This window comes from Danio aesculapii, chromosome 21 (assembly GCF_903798145.1).
Source record: "Danio aesculapii chromosome 21, fDanAes4.1, whole genome shotgun sequence".
In the NCBI taxonomy this organism is placed as follows: domain Eukaryota; kingdom Metazoa; phylum Chordata; class Actinopteri; order Cypriniformes; family Danionidae; genus Danio; species Danio aesculapii.
In genome coordinates, this window is record NC_079455.1 from 37,019,487 (window position 1) to 37,033,353 (window position 13,867).

Consider the following 13,867-nt stretch of genomic DNA (forward strand, 5'->3'; position numbering starts at 1 on the left):
AATATAAAACAATTTAAAAATTATTGAAAATGTTTACATTTTGTATTGTTGGGTTGGGCGACACGGTGGCACAGGAGGTAGTGCTGTCGCCGCATAGCAAGAAGGTTGCTGGCTCGAGCTTCTGCTGAGTCAGTTGCCGTTTCTGTGTGGAGTTTTCATGTTCTCCCTGCGTTTCCTCCGGGTGCTCCGATTTCCCCCACAGTCCAAAGACATGCGGTACAGGTGAGTAGGCTAAATTGTCTGTAGTGAGTGTGGATGTTTCCCAGAGATGGGTTCCAGCTGGAAGGGCATCCGCTGCATAAAGCATGGATAAGTTGGTGGTTCATTCCGCTGTGGAGACCCTGGATTAATAAACGGACTAAGCCAAAAAGAAAATGAATGAATGAATGAATTGTTGGGTTGCTTTTGAAACATTTGATGGAGCTGAAATTTAAAATGATCATGCAGTTTAATGTTTTTGGCAAAAATAAAGGACAAATGTTTGCAGTTAACATTAACAAGGTCATAGTCAGAAAAATAAACTAAAACAAAACCAGAAAATAAACCAGATTAAGCCAGTTAATCTAGCAAATACAGTTGTTACTTTTGACCCACCTTGTGTTGCTTTCGTCTCTGCTGATGGGATCAAAATTAACAACGTGAAGTTATATTGGAGGTGTTCTACATTGATAACACCTGATTTTGATAGAGCACTGTTGTGAGGTAGTAACCACAGCAAAAAGATATATTTCTGCTGAAATCATTATCTTTTAAATTAAGCTTTTATGAAAAATGGTAGGCGGCATGGTGACGCAGCGGGTAGCGATGTTGCCTCACAGCAAAGAAGATCGCTGATTCGAGCCTCAGCTGGGTCAGTTGACATTTCTGTGTGGAGTTTTTATGTTCTCCCCGTGTTGGCGTGGGTTTCCTCCAAGTGCTCTGGCCCCACAAGTCCAAAGACATGCGCTATAGGTGAATTGGGTTAGCTACTTTTTCCGTAGTGTATGTGTGTGAATGAGAGTGCATGGGTGTTTCTCAGTGATGGGTTGCAGATGGAAGGGCATCCTCTGCTTAAAACATATGTTGGATAAGTTGGCGGTTCATTCCGTTGTGGCGACCCCTGAATAATAAAGGGACTAAGCCAAAAAAAGAATGAATGAATGAATTAGTTAATCAATTTATTAATTAAAATTGGTACTTTTATCCCCTCTCTCCCCTACCATAACGAGAAAAAATGTATGTAACTTTACATAAAATAAAATGTTCAAAATAATATTTTAGACCCATGTATGATGTTTTTTCCCCACAGTATTAAGTGGATTCTTTATGTTTTTTAGGAGAGATGTCCTCTGGACTAGAACCTGTGATGTGAAATAAACACTTCTCATATAATAAAGATTTCCATATTAAGATTTTTTGGTAGCTGAAAGGGCATCTGCTGCATAAAACATATGCTGGATAAGTGGTGGTTCATTCCGCTGTGGCAACCCTGGATTAGTGAAGTGACTAAGCCGAAAAGAAAATGAATGAATGACATCTTACAGTTTTGTGCAAGACATATTAAAGTCAGTAATTCTTATATATCATCGTATGATGACAATAGTTCTCTAAGTATTATCACATTTATAATATTCATTCATTCATTTTCCTTTGACTTAGTCCCTTTATTAATCAGAGGTCGCCACAGCAGAATGAACTGCCAACTTATCAAGCGTATGTTTTACGCAGTGGATGCCCTTTCAGCTGCAACCCATCACTGGGAAACACCCACACATACTCATTCACACACATACACTTTGGACAATTTAGCCAATTCACCTATACCACATGTCTTTGGACTAGGGGGAAACTGGAGCACCCAGAGGAAACCCACGGCAACATGGAGAGAACTTGCAAACTGCAAACTGACTCAGCCGAGGCTCGAACCAGCAACATTTTTGCTGTGAGGTGACAACGCTACCCACTGCGCCTATATTTTATAATATATCATATTATATTATCATTATTGAGAAACAAATATAAAACTCCTGGCCTTCAGAACCTGTTGATAAGAAATAAACTTCAGATCAATTTTAGGGAAGTGTTTTTCGTTCCACTTTTCTAGACACAAGATGCATACTAAAATATAATCTTGTAATCCCTACATGAACTCTAACAAAACATTATTTCTGAATGTTAAAATTAAATGATTGATTGTTTGTTTGTTCATTATTTGTTTGTCATCTATGCATTAATCCATAACCTATTTTTTTACATTGTTCAATAAAAGTAACATACATTTGATTAGGTGTTGCTAATGGATCATAGATCACTTAATAAAATATACAAACATAATAAAAAACATATTCATTCATTTTCCTTCGGGTTAGTCCCTTATTTAGGGGTTGCCACAGCGAAATAAACCGCCCTTATCCAGCATATGATTTAAACAGCGGATGCCCCTGCAACTGCAACCCAGTACTGGGAAACACCCATACACTCTTACATGCACACACATAGCCTACACTACGGCCAGTTTAATTATTCAAGTCACCTATAGCGCATGTCTTTGGACTGTGGGAGAAACCCACGCGAACACAGGGAGAACATGCCAACTGCACAGAAATGCCAACTGACCCAGCCAGCGACCTTCTTGCTGTGAGCCACCGTGTCGCCAACAAGAAAATAGAAACTTGTAAAAATATATAAATCATTCACTCTAATTACGTGACCTGACTTCTAAAAGTCATAAGGTTAAAAAAATATAATAAAGCTAATTAATGGATTTATAAGATTTGGGTTTGATTCGGCAACAAACTACAAAAGCGACTGAAGTCTGATGTACTTATTCAGGAGCCTGATTGAGTTAGCAGATCTCCCTAAAGACTGATCACTGACAACATCGCGTTCACTCAGCGAGAGGAAAACGTACAATTGGAAACATACGACCAGAGACCCATTTGATGGAGACGCGGGCGCGCGCACAGGCAGGCTAATTCACTCGCATCAATTCCAGCCGGCAGACTCACGCTGGATCTGCACACAGCAACAACCCGCGGGAACCTGCTGCTGTAAACAACCTCTCGGACTGCACTTTATCTAGACTGTGGAAATTCGGTCAATTAAAAGTTAGTTAGCTCTTTAAACGGCATTAGTTTCAGATAGATAGATAGATAGATAGATAGATAGATAGATAGATAGATAGATAGATGATAGATAGACAGACAGACAGATAGATAGATAGATAGATATAGATAGATAGATAGATAGATAGATAGATAGATAGATAGATAGATAGATAGATAGATAGATAGATAGATAGATAGATAGATAGATAGATGATAGATAGATAGATATCTCGAGCACATGGATAATCTCCTCTTTGGAGACTTTTCATCATTTTTCTGAGAAAACTACAGTCATTCATCCTTACGGCAAGAAAGAAGTTTTCTCTATTTCACATGGATAACAATGAATCGGTAAGGATTTATTTTATTGTCTTGTGTAGATTGTTTATGTGTGTGCGGCTACTCTCTTAAAAAAAAAACGCGGGGTTGTATTAACCCAATGCTGGGTCAAACAAAACAGTTGGGTTTAAAAAGATATATATATATATATATATATATATATATATATAGATATATATATATATATATATATATATATATATATATATATATATATATATATATATATATATATAGCCTAACCCAGCACAGTATTTTCGTTAATGCTTCTGTATTTATGGTTTGTGGGTCACAATTTTATGGTTAATTTTTAGTTATTATTTAGACTTTATATTTTGTACGAGGTATTTAAAAGTCAATAATATTTTAATATATTAATATAAAGTGACAACTAAAAAATAATAAAATTACCCAGCAGACTGACACAGTTTGGGTAAATAAAAAGTAACCCATTATGTGTTAGAGTGTAGGCTATTTAAATATTTGTATTCTAATTTAATAAATTAATTATATATAGCCTAAACGTATGACCTGTTTAGATGTTATAGCATAACAGATATTTTACATTTATTGCATTTAATTTTTTTATTATTATTTCCCAGTGATGGGTTGCAGCGAAAGGGCATATAGGCTACGCTGCCTAAAACATGTGCTGGATAAGTTGGCGGTTCATTCCGCTGTGGCGCACCCAGAATAATAAAGGGACTAAGTCAAAAAGAAAATGAATGAGTATTTTTTTATTAGAAGCCATTTTTTTTGCAGTTTTGAAGACATGAATTAATATGTCATAACGTCTACAACATTAATTATTATGAAAACTATCATAAAGTAAACCACACTGTAGCCTACAATGTTAACGCAAAATGTAGGCCAATTTATATTTGTGTTAGGATAAATTCAAAATAAAATATTCTGAATGTACAGTAAACATAAATAGACTAGTCTAATTTATGGGAAAAGAGGAGTCATTGTTTTGTTTTGCATATAAAGAAATAAATAATAAGTAACCGGCTTCGAAACAAATATACAATCACGAATTCTTAGTAAATTAATTATACTGTTTAAACATGAAGGAGATCTGCAGAACAACACGTTTATTATCACGAGTAGATTTCAGTATATGTGACAATGTTGAACGTGTTTTGCAGGGCAGTGATGCGCCGGTGTGCGCGGGCTGCGGCGCACTGATCTCAGATCGGTTTTACCTGCTCGCGGCTGACAGGCGCTGGCACGAGCGCTGTTTGAAATGCAGCGCGTGTCAAACTGACCTGGAGTCAGAGCTCACCTGCTTCAGCAAACACGGAGACATTTACTGTAAGGAGGACTATTATAGGTAAAATATATTCACAGCTCTGTTCAGCTTCGAAACTTTTACTCAAACTGACGCTTTCATATGGGAGACATCACTATAGAAGCTATTTAACCTTAACGTTACGTTTAATTTTAACGGTCAGTTTAAGCACTTGGTTGTTGAATTCCCACCATACTTGGCGGCAGAAAGAGATGTGAAGCTTATTTAACAAACGTTAACCTTTTTTTCCACTACGGAAAGATAATCTAATTTATAGTAGCCTAGTGTTTTTGAATCACACTTTGGGAAAACCACACTTAATCAATCTGTTGTGGTAACTCTATAATTGCTAATACGACTACAAACAACTTAGTAACACAAACAAGTTACCCTGTACACTTAGTTTACTACAAAAATGTAATGTATATTAGCATATACTACAATACACCATAATTTACTGTAGTAAAATCTGGTGAATACTAGTATTAGTATCAGTTCATTACTACTACAGGATGATCATTTATAACAAATAGTTGTATATATTATAATATTTACAGGCTTTTTCTATTGTATGGTTCAAAAACACAATAGTAGCCTATTTATTATAAATTACTATAGTTTATTTTCCATCTGGACAATATCAAACTCTGCTAGTCACAGTGAAACTGGTTTATTGACACTGATTGAAAAGAGCAAGCATTAATAATCATTTTCATGTTATCAAAAATGCAGTGTGAAAGTCAGTGTTGGCTAGATTAGCATAACTATTTTTCCAGTATTTTTCTTGTGTAAAAATTAAACAATGGTGTACATGCAGGCCCATAGTCAGGGGTGGTTCGGGTGATTCGAAAGACCCACCCCTCAATGACAAGGGTCCAGAATTTGTCCCATACATGAGCTCATTTGTCCTATTTTGACTGCTTTTCCATCATAAATTGTGAAAAACCCATCGAAGAAGGCTTTAAGACCAAACGAAATCCTGTTGTGATTTCAGCTAATCAGTTTTGTCCAATGCAAACAACTATTTTCATGAGTCCAAAATCTGTGCAATGAAGCATACAATCTGACGAAAGTGAAGTCATCTTTCACTACTGACCTACTGTATTGTTGTTAAATAGAGAAAACATTTTACGTAACTTTTATTCTAATTTTTTTACGTTATCCATGAAACAAAAAATGATCAATAAAAAGGTGTGAAGCACCAAAAGCGGCCCATATTAAAAGTTAATTTTATAATAAATCAGGCTATTGTTGTTATCCAAGAATTTTCAAATGAACTTTTTTTACAATAGAAAAATTGTGAAGCTCTACATTATTATTATTATTTATTATTTATTTGTAAATTTTTATGCAAATGGCCAAATTCTAACAGAGGGAAGTTGAACGTGCTGGCCAGACTGTTATTTGCCTAATAATGAAAATAAGCTACAATTGTTTTAAAAAAATTAACGAATCCTTTTCTTTCTTAATGATAAATCATGTAATACATTTTTAAAGTTTTTTTCAAAGTTTTTAAGAAACTTCTTTTGGTACATCAAAAAGTTTGGTTCTGATGACCATCTGACATGCTATTTATACAAAAAAGTGCTTAAAATGTCACGAAAATGCAGTATCTACGCCTCATAATTCAGCAGAAAATGAGGCGAATAACCCCAAAAAGGTCCACTTATTGAGAAAAAAGAACTACCCCTTTTACCAGGCTGGCTACGGGCTTGTGATAACTAATTTATTTGAAATCATGCAATTTTACACATTCAATATTATATAAATTATATTAAATAAGGGTTGTCCATTTTGATTTGTTTTAAAAACATTTTTGTCTGTAATTTTGTCATTTTAGGTACAAATTATTTTAAACGAAGATAAATCTAATGAAACATTTCACAAAACATTTACATTTTCACACATACAAATACATTATCTTTAATGGCCAGTGGAACAGAAAACATGCTGTTAATGTACTCATGCTCAGCTCATCCAATATATGCGACTTTTACTTCAAAACATTAAAGTGGTTCCTAAAATGCAAGGAAAAATTAAAATGCAAGGAAAAAATAAGAAATGATTTCAGATTGTTTCACTTCATAAGACCTCGATTTGTGATTGTCATTAAAGTGGTTCCTAAAATGCAAGGTGCACTTTGAAAGTGAAAAAAAAAATCATAAAGACAAACAAAATTAATACCTGTAGGCACAGGTATTAATTTTGTTTTGTCTTTATGATTTTTTTTACTTTCAAAGTGCACCTTGCATTTTAGGAACCACTTTAATGACAATCACAAATCGAGGTCTTATGAAGTGAAACAATCTGAAATCATTTTTATTTTTACCTCAAAGTGCCTCCAGTAACTATTAAATCACATTCTCAAATTTACCAAGGACCATGGTTTCAGCTAAAATCATCACACTTTACTATTAGTTGTCGTTAGTAATGTAATGTTAGTAATTGTAATGATTTACTGACATGAACTAAAATGAACAATACTTGTATAATTAATTAATCATAGTTCAGCATTTAAAAACATTTATGCTCAAACTGCTTATTTAAATGAGTTAAAACAACACAATCTTGATATTATTGGGGGTCAACGTAAATATTTTATGTTCAATCCACCTGGGACAACATGAGGGAATTGTATGGAATCCTGCATTTTTACAGAGTACACTCAAAAAATAATTTTCTGCTTACAATAAGCTGAAAGAACACAATTATTTTTGACTCAATTACACTGTAAATACAATATCTGTTCATTTACAGTACATTTAAAATATTTGTGATTCACAAGTGTTTCCTATTTATTTTACAGTAGTGAATGTTGTGAATTATCTCTGCTCGGTCAACTTTTGATGTTGAAAATGTCTGCTGTTTCACAAAGTGACTAGTGGTTTGAGATATATATTGTATAAGAAATAGTATATAGAGAAAAAGGTCTGTAATTAACAGAAAATGTACTGGCAGTTCGTTACAAGGTTTTTGTACTGTAATACAAAACCAACCCAGACAACATATTACTTTAAATGAACAAAATGTTAATAAAGTCACTTTTTAAAATCTTTCAAGGTTAAAAGTTGCTGGAAGAAAGATCAAGGTCCCATAATGCATTCAAAGCAGAAATAAATGGGGGGAAATAAAAACGAATTACAAAATACGAAAAACTGCTAATTTACGGATATTTTGTGCAGTGTAACGAAAAGTAATTCCAGAGACAGATTAAGTTAGTATATTTTATGAAAGATTACAAAGACAATTACTGTTTTCCTGATGATTTTTGCAGATTATGACCACAATCATTCAAGACAGTAAACAAGGTCAATTGTGAATTTGAATCAAGTCATTTTTGAGTTACTGAAGAAGAAGAAAAAACGTTTCTTACATTTTAGATGGTGGCAGATTGCCACTTTTGCATAGGTCTGTGTCTCTTTAATAAAGCGGACATTGGTGTCTTCTCTTAAGTAGGAGGTTTTCCTTGCAGAGATGTGCGCGGTGCCACCTGGGAATCTCTGCCACTGAGATAGTGATGCGCGCCAGGGATCTGGTCTACCACCTGAGCTGCTTCTCCTGTGCCACCTGCCATAAAGTGCTGCTCACCGGAGATCACTATGGGATGAAGGAGACGTCTGTGTACTGTCGGGCACACTTCCAGAGGGAATGTCATGCAGATTTGTATTATTCAGACGTGTTCTAGAGAGACAAAATCTGAGAGTAACACATTTGATGAAGAGAGCCCTGTGCACAGAGGACGAACCCGGAGGAGGAAAAATAACAGCACAGCTGATCATATTGCATATCATTCAGGTAATTTATTGAATACAATTACGATTGAGTTACGATTATTTGGGTAACATTAATCAGCAGAAAAGTTATTTAATTTTGTAGCTGAAGTAATGTAAGGGATTACTTTAAATTTATAGGTCATTTAATTACAGTAATTTATAATATACTTGCTCTAAATATTGTACATACATTCAATAATTCTGTATAAATCAATTCAGAGTTATATCCTATAATAAATATATATATAATATATATTTTACAGAACATAAAAACATTTATCAAGGCAATTTCACATGCCTAAGAAAAAGTAATTAGTATATATGTATTCTTTTTTTATATATACTTTGCATAATAACTCTAATTATTAATGTTTGTAATTTTCACGCTGAAGCACATGCTTAAACAATTAAATGTTTTAGAAATGTATGTCAATATGGTGTGTATAGTAATAATAATACATTTTATTTATAATGTGCTTTTCTAAAACCCAAAGCGCTACAACAACAGAGAAATCAAACATGAAATAAAATAAAAAGATTCAACATATTCTTTACTAAATTTGACAAAATTACAAAATAAAACAGACATGGATGTTCAAGAACATTACTGGTATAATAAATAATAAATATAATAAATAATAATATTATAATTAAATATAATAACTTTTTATATACTAATATAATTTAAAAGATTACTTTTATAGGTCTTTTACTTATAACATACTTGCCTTAAATACTGCACATACATTCAATAGTTCTGTATAATTCTATTCAGAGAGTCAGAGTAATATATTTTACACAACATAAGAACATTTATTAAGATAATTTCACATGCTTAAAATGTATACACACACACATATATTATGTATGTATGTATATATGTATATAGTAGATTATATATATATAATATATATATATATATATAATATATATATATATATATATATATATATATATATATATATACACATACCACATACATACATACATATATATATATATGTGTGTTGTATGTATATATATATATTTATATATATATAGAGAGAGAGAGAGAGAGAGAGAGAGAGAGAGAGAGAGAATTATTGAAATCAGAATTATTGAACCCCCTTTGAATTTTTTTTTCCAATATTTCCCAAATCATGTTTAACAGAGAAATTTTCACAGTAAGTCTGATAATATTTTTTCTTCAGGTGAAAGTCTTAAAAGCCATTTTATTTTTTTAAACACCATTTTAAGGTCAATATTATTAGCCCCTTTAAGCTAATTTTTGATAGGCTACAGAACAAACCATCATTAACTTGCCTAATTACCCTAACCTGCCTAGTTAACCTAATTAACCCAGTTAAGCCTTTAAATGTCATTTTAAGATGTATAGAAGTGTCTTGAAATTTACTGTCATCATGGCAAAGATAAAATAAATCAGTTATTAGGAATGAGTTATTAAAACTATTATGTTTAGAAATGTGTTGAACAAAATCTCTCCATTAAACAGAAACTGGAGACAAATTAAGTGGGGGGCTAATAATTGAGGGGGTTTAATAATTCTATACACTAATTTCTAAATTTTTAAGATATTTTGCATAATAACTATCATAATTATAAATTTAGTTTATAATTTTCAACTAAAGCACAAGCCATAAAAAACAATTAAATGTTTTAGAAATTTATGTTACTATATGGTGTTTATGAAATGTGTCATAAATTTGAAATGTTTTGTGTTTTATAGGTGTAATGTTTAGATTGTAAGTGCTTTTTAAAATGAAGCTAAACAATCCTGTTTTTCTCAAATTCAAAGAATATGAGTTTCATTTCTATTGCCTAGGACTTGAGATTTATGTGGATTTGCAATGATATTAGTAATTAATTACTTTTTGAAGTAACTTCCCTAACATTGTTTGCATATTTTGTCTCCGTTGATGAATTGTTTGGAATAATTAGGATTTTTTTGTAAAATGTTTCTTATCAGCACCATTTATCTTCAGTGAAAACAATCCTTCACATATCATATTAATATGCTGATTTTATGCTCAAGAAATTGGTTATAATTATCAATGCTGAGTTGTGCTGTTAAGTTACAACATATTTTTATATGAAACCGTTGTAATTACTATTTATAAAATAACTTATCATTCATAACACACCCCTAAAATGAACAGCAATAATAGCCATAATTAATAACTTTGCAGCAAATCAGCATATTAATAATAATTTTACACAAAAAAAACGTTAAGCCTTTAAATGCCACTTTAAGCTGAATACTAGTATCTTGAAAATATCTAGTAAAATATAATGTACTGTCATCATGGAAAATATCAAATAAATCAGTTATTAGAAATGAGTTATTAAAACTGTAACCCTTATTTCTGGCTGTTTCCACCCCAGTCTCTCCAACGTGGGTATCATAAATAAACGCGGGTTACCAGGGTGATAATTGTTTATTCTTTAGTCTGGAGCATCGACATAACATTCACAAACAACATTACAACAGCCTTGCGTCTCCCGAACTTTTCTCCACTCCTTTTTTTCTCCCCCTCCTGCTTTCCGGTTCACCTCCCTTAAAGGAGCCAAGCACAACAATAACTTTCTTAACTAATACATATTAAACCTTGTATCAGACATATCAAAAGTAAATAGAAAATCTTTCTAAATAAATTCCATAACATTTTTACATTTAATTATTAATTAACAAAATATATAAGGTTACAAAACTATTATCTTTAGAAATGTGTTGGAAAAAAAATGTTTCTGTTGAACAGAAACTGAAGAAAAAAATGATGGGCTAATAATTCAGGAGGACTAATAAAATACATCAGTGGTGGCTGACTGTGTCATGTGCTATAGATATGAGTGATTTGGGTGTGGATCTGTCGGAGAGAGTGAGCTGTCAAAAGTCCAAACGCATGAGAATGTCGTTCAAGCATCACCAGCTGAGGAGCATGCAGTCCTTCTTCACCCACAACCACAATCCAGATGCCAAAGACCTAAAAGAGCTCGCCCAGAAAACCGGCCTGACCAAACGTGTGCTCCAGGTCAGAAAACATATATATTTTTTAGATTTTTTAAAGTTACATATAAAAGAGGGATCCAAAAGTCTGAAACCACACTGAAATGTAGCACTATCAAACAGATTTAAGCATATAATGAGCAGCCTAAAGGGGACCTATTATGCAAAAGTCGCTTTTATAAGGGATTTAAACACAGTTGTGTGGCAACAGTGTGTGTATATAACCAGCTTCTAATGGATTAATTTTATTTTTCATTATCACACTTGATATAAACAGTCTACAGAAACACTTTGATTGACATTCTCCCTTTTTACATTGAAAGCCCCGCCCATTCGTGACGATTTCTCCTTCATTAGCATAGACAGCCATGACTAAGAAGCAGCCATCTGCCCTTATGCTGTGTTCACACCAGACGGTGAACGCACGGATAAATCGTGCTATTCCCGTGTAAATAGACGCGTGAACATTTAAGTGTACTCGCTTCATTCGCGCGTCAAAATCCGCTTCATTCGCGCGTCAAAATCCGCTTCATTCGCATGTCAAATCCACTTCAGAACAGACGCGGATTTGCATCATGGGCAGTGCTTCTGTCTTCCCGGTGACTGTAGCTTCGTTGCTAAATGGCTAACATAGATTTTATTGAGAGAATAACTGTTTATGTGCTTTATGAAGGCTGAAAAACAGCATTGATTCGTTTGGAGCCGTGTCTGAGTCCACTAGATCCTTTCAGAGGTGCACCCAGCTCTGTGAGTTTATAAACTCCTCCAGAAACTATACCTGGATGATGGAAGCTTTCAGCAGTGCTTCTGACTGAGCCAAGCCCAGTTTGCTAAACTGTTGTCGGTGTCGGAAGGAGGATTTTCTGCCGGGACACCAACAACACGCACTATGTCATAATCACGCCCCCACAAGAGCAAGCTAACATGCCGCGAATGTCTGCTGAAGTTCAGATAAAGTTGCGTCAAACGCACAAAACGGTCAATTTGCACCGCACCATTGGCGTGTATTGCGCCATTCACGCAATTAGCGCCGCAGGATGTCTATTTGCATCTTTGCATTGACTTAAAATGTAAATCACTCGCGCTTGATCCTTCTTCCGCGTCTAGTGTGAACACAGCTTAGAGTTTTGAATCTATCGTGTAGCTCCACCTTCTTTTGAAAAAAGAGGCTAGCAGCACAATCTCATTCGAATTTAAAGTGACAGTCACCAAAAATGGCACGATTTGGGTCAAAGACTAAAAGGTGAAGTTTTGTTCACATACACACTCTAGGGCACAGCTGTCAAATCCAGTTTCTGAACGCAGCTCTGCACAGTTTAGCCTTAACCCCAATTTAACACACTGATCAAACTTATTGAGTCTTGTCAGGCTGAAACATACAGGTAAGTGCATGAATCAGGGTTGGAACTAAACAGTGCAGAACTGTGACCCTCCAGGAACTAGATTTGACACCAGGGTAGGGTCGCACCAGGTGTTCGTAAGTTCTGAAACGTAAAGTCCACACTAGGGGCTTAGTAACTACTAGATGTTTGTAACTAAATTTGTTCTTGCTTTGGTTGCACACATGTTCTTAGGGCAAACCGTAGTTAGTAGGCCGTAAGTTCTCCGTGAAGTAATGCGCAGTCGCATTGAATGACGTAATATGCAATAAAAAGCATTAAAACCGTTAAACTGCTTTAAAATTCTACAACTAATGCATCTATATATAACTGTCCTATAAAATGTTACATTTTATAGTACATTACATTACAGTCTGTCACTAATAATAGATGACGCACATACCTGCATGCACGCGAAATACACATGAAGTCATCAAAACATTAAACTTGAATTTTTTTATATCCTACATGTGAAAGAAACAAGAGCAGGGAGAAGAAGAGTCATAAAGAGTCTCATTTAATTGATGGATACAATTGACACAAAACACTCCTTAATAGAAAATTAGACTTCTTTCTCAAACTGAAAAAAAGTTAGATTTGGAAGGAAAATAACGTTGTGAGTTGAGGGAGATCATTCCTCAATATGATCGCGAGGTCCTCAAATGTAAACTAATCTCGCTGTCATCTCTTTTCTACCATTATTCATGGGGAGGCTGCCGTAAAATTTAGTTGGCACGTAGCGTTACCTTTAAACTTCGTTTAAACAAGGTTCAGTGGTGAAACACAAATAATTTAGTAGTGCGTAAATTGAAGCTTAGTGCCACAACTAAGCTACGTTTTAACTTGCGCACTGCTAGTGCAAATGGCTTCGGTGTTTAGGGACATCATAGATTTACTTTATATCTTTGTAACAGGGGCATTATATGTCCCTGTAATGTGAAAACTTCTATCATGGAAAAAGTATTTTGAGTTTATTGTGAGTTTATATATGGCAG

The 13,867-nt window shown here is 34.0% G+C and overlaps 1 protein-coding gene across 1 annotated transcript in view; it reads left to right on the top strand.

Moving 5' to 3' along the window:
* The first annotated feature begins 3,419 nt into the window (after nt 1-3,419).
* lhx2a (LIM homeobox 2a) overlaps nt 3,420-13,867 on the top strand; it is a 12,225-nt gene continuing 1,777 nt past the window's right edge. Inside the window, 5 exon segments of the mRNA XM_056446799.1 lie at nt 3,420-3,437; nt 4,574-4,758; nt 8,173-8,394; nt 8,396-8,511; nt 11,331-11,518. Coding sequence (XP_056302774.1) covers nt 3,420-3,437; nt 4,574-4,758; nt 8,173-8,394; nt 8,396-8,511; nt 11,331-11,518 — 729 coding nt within the window.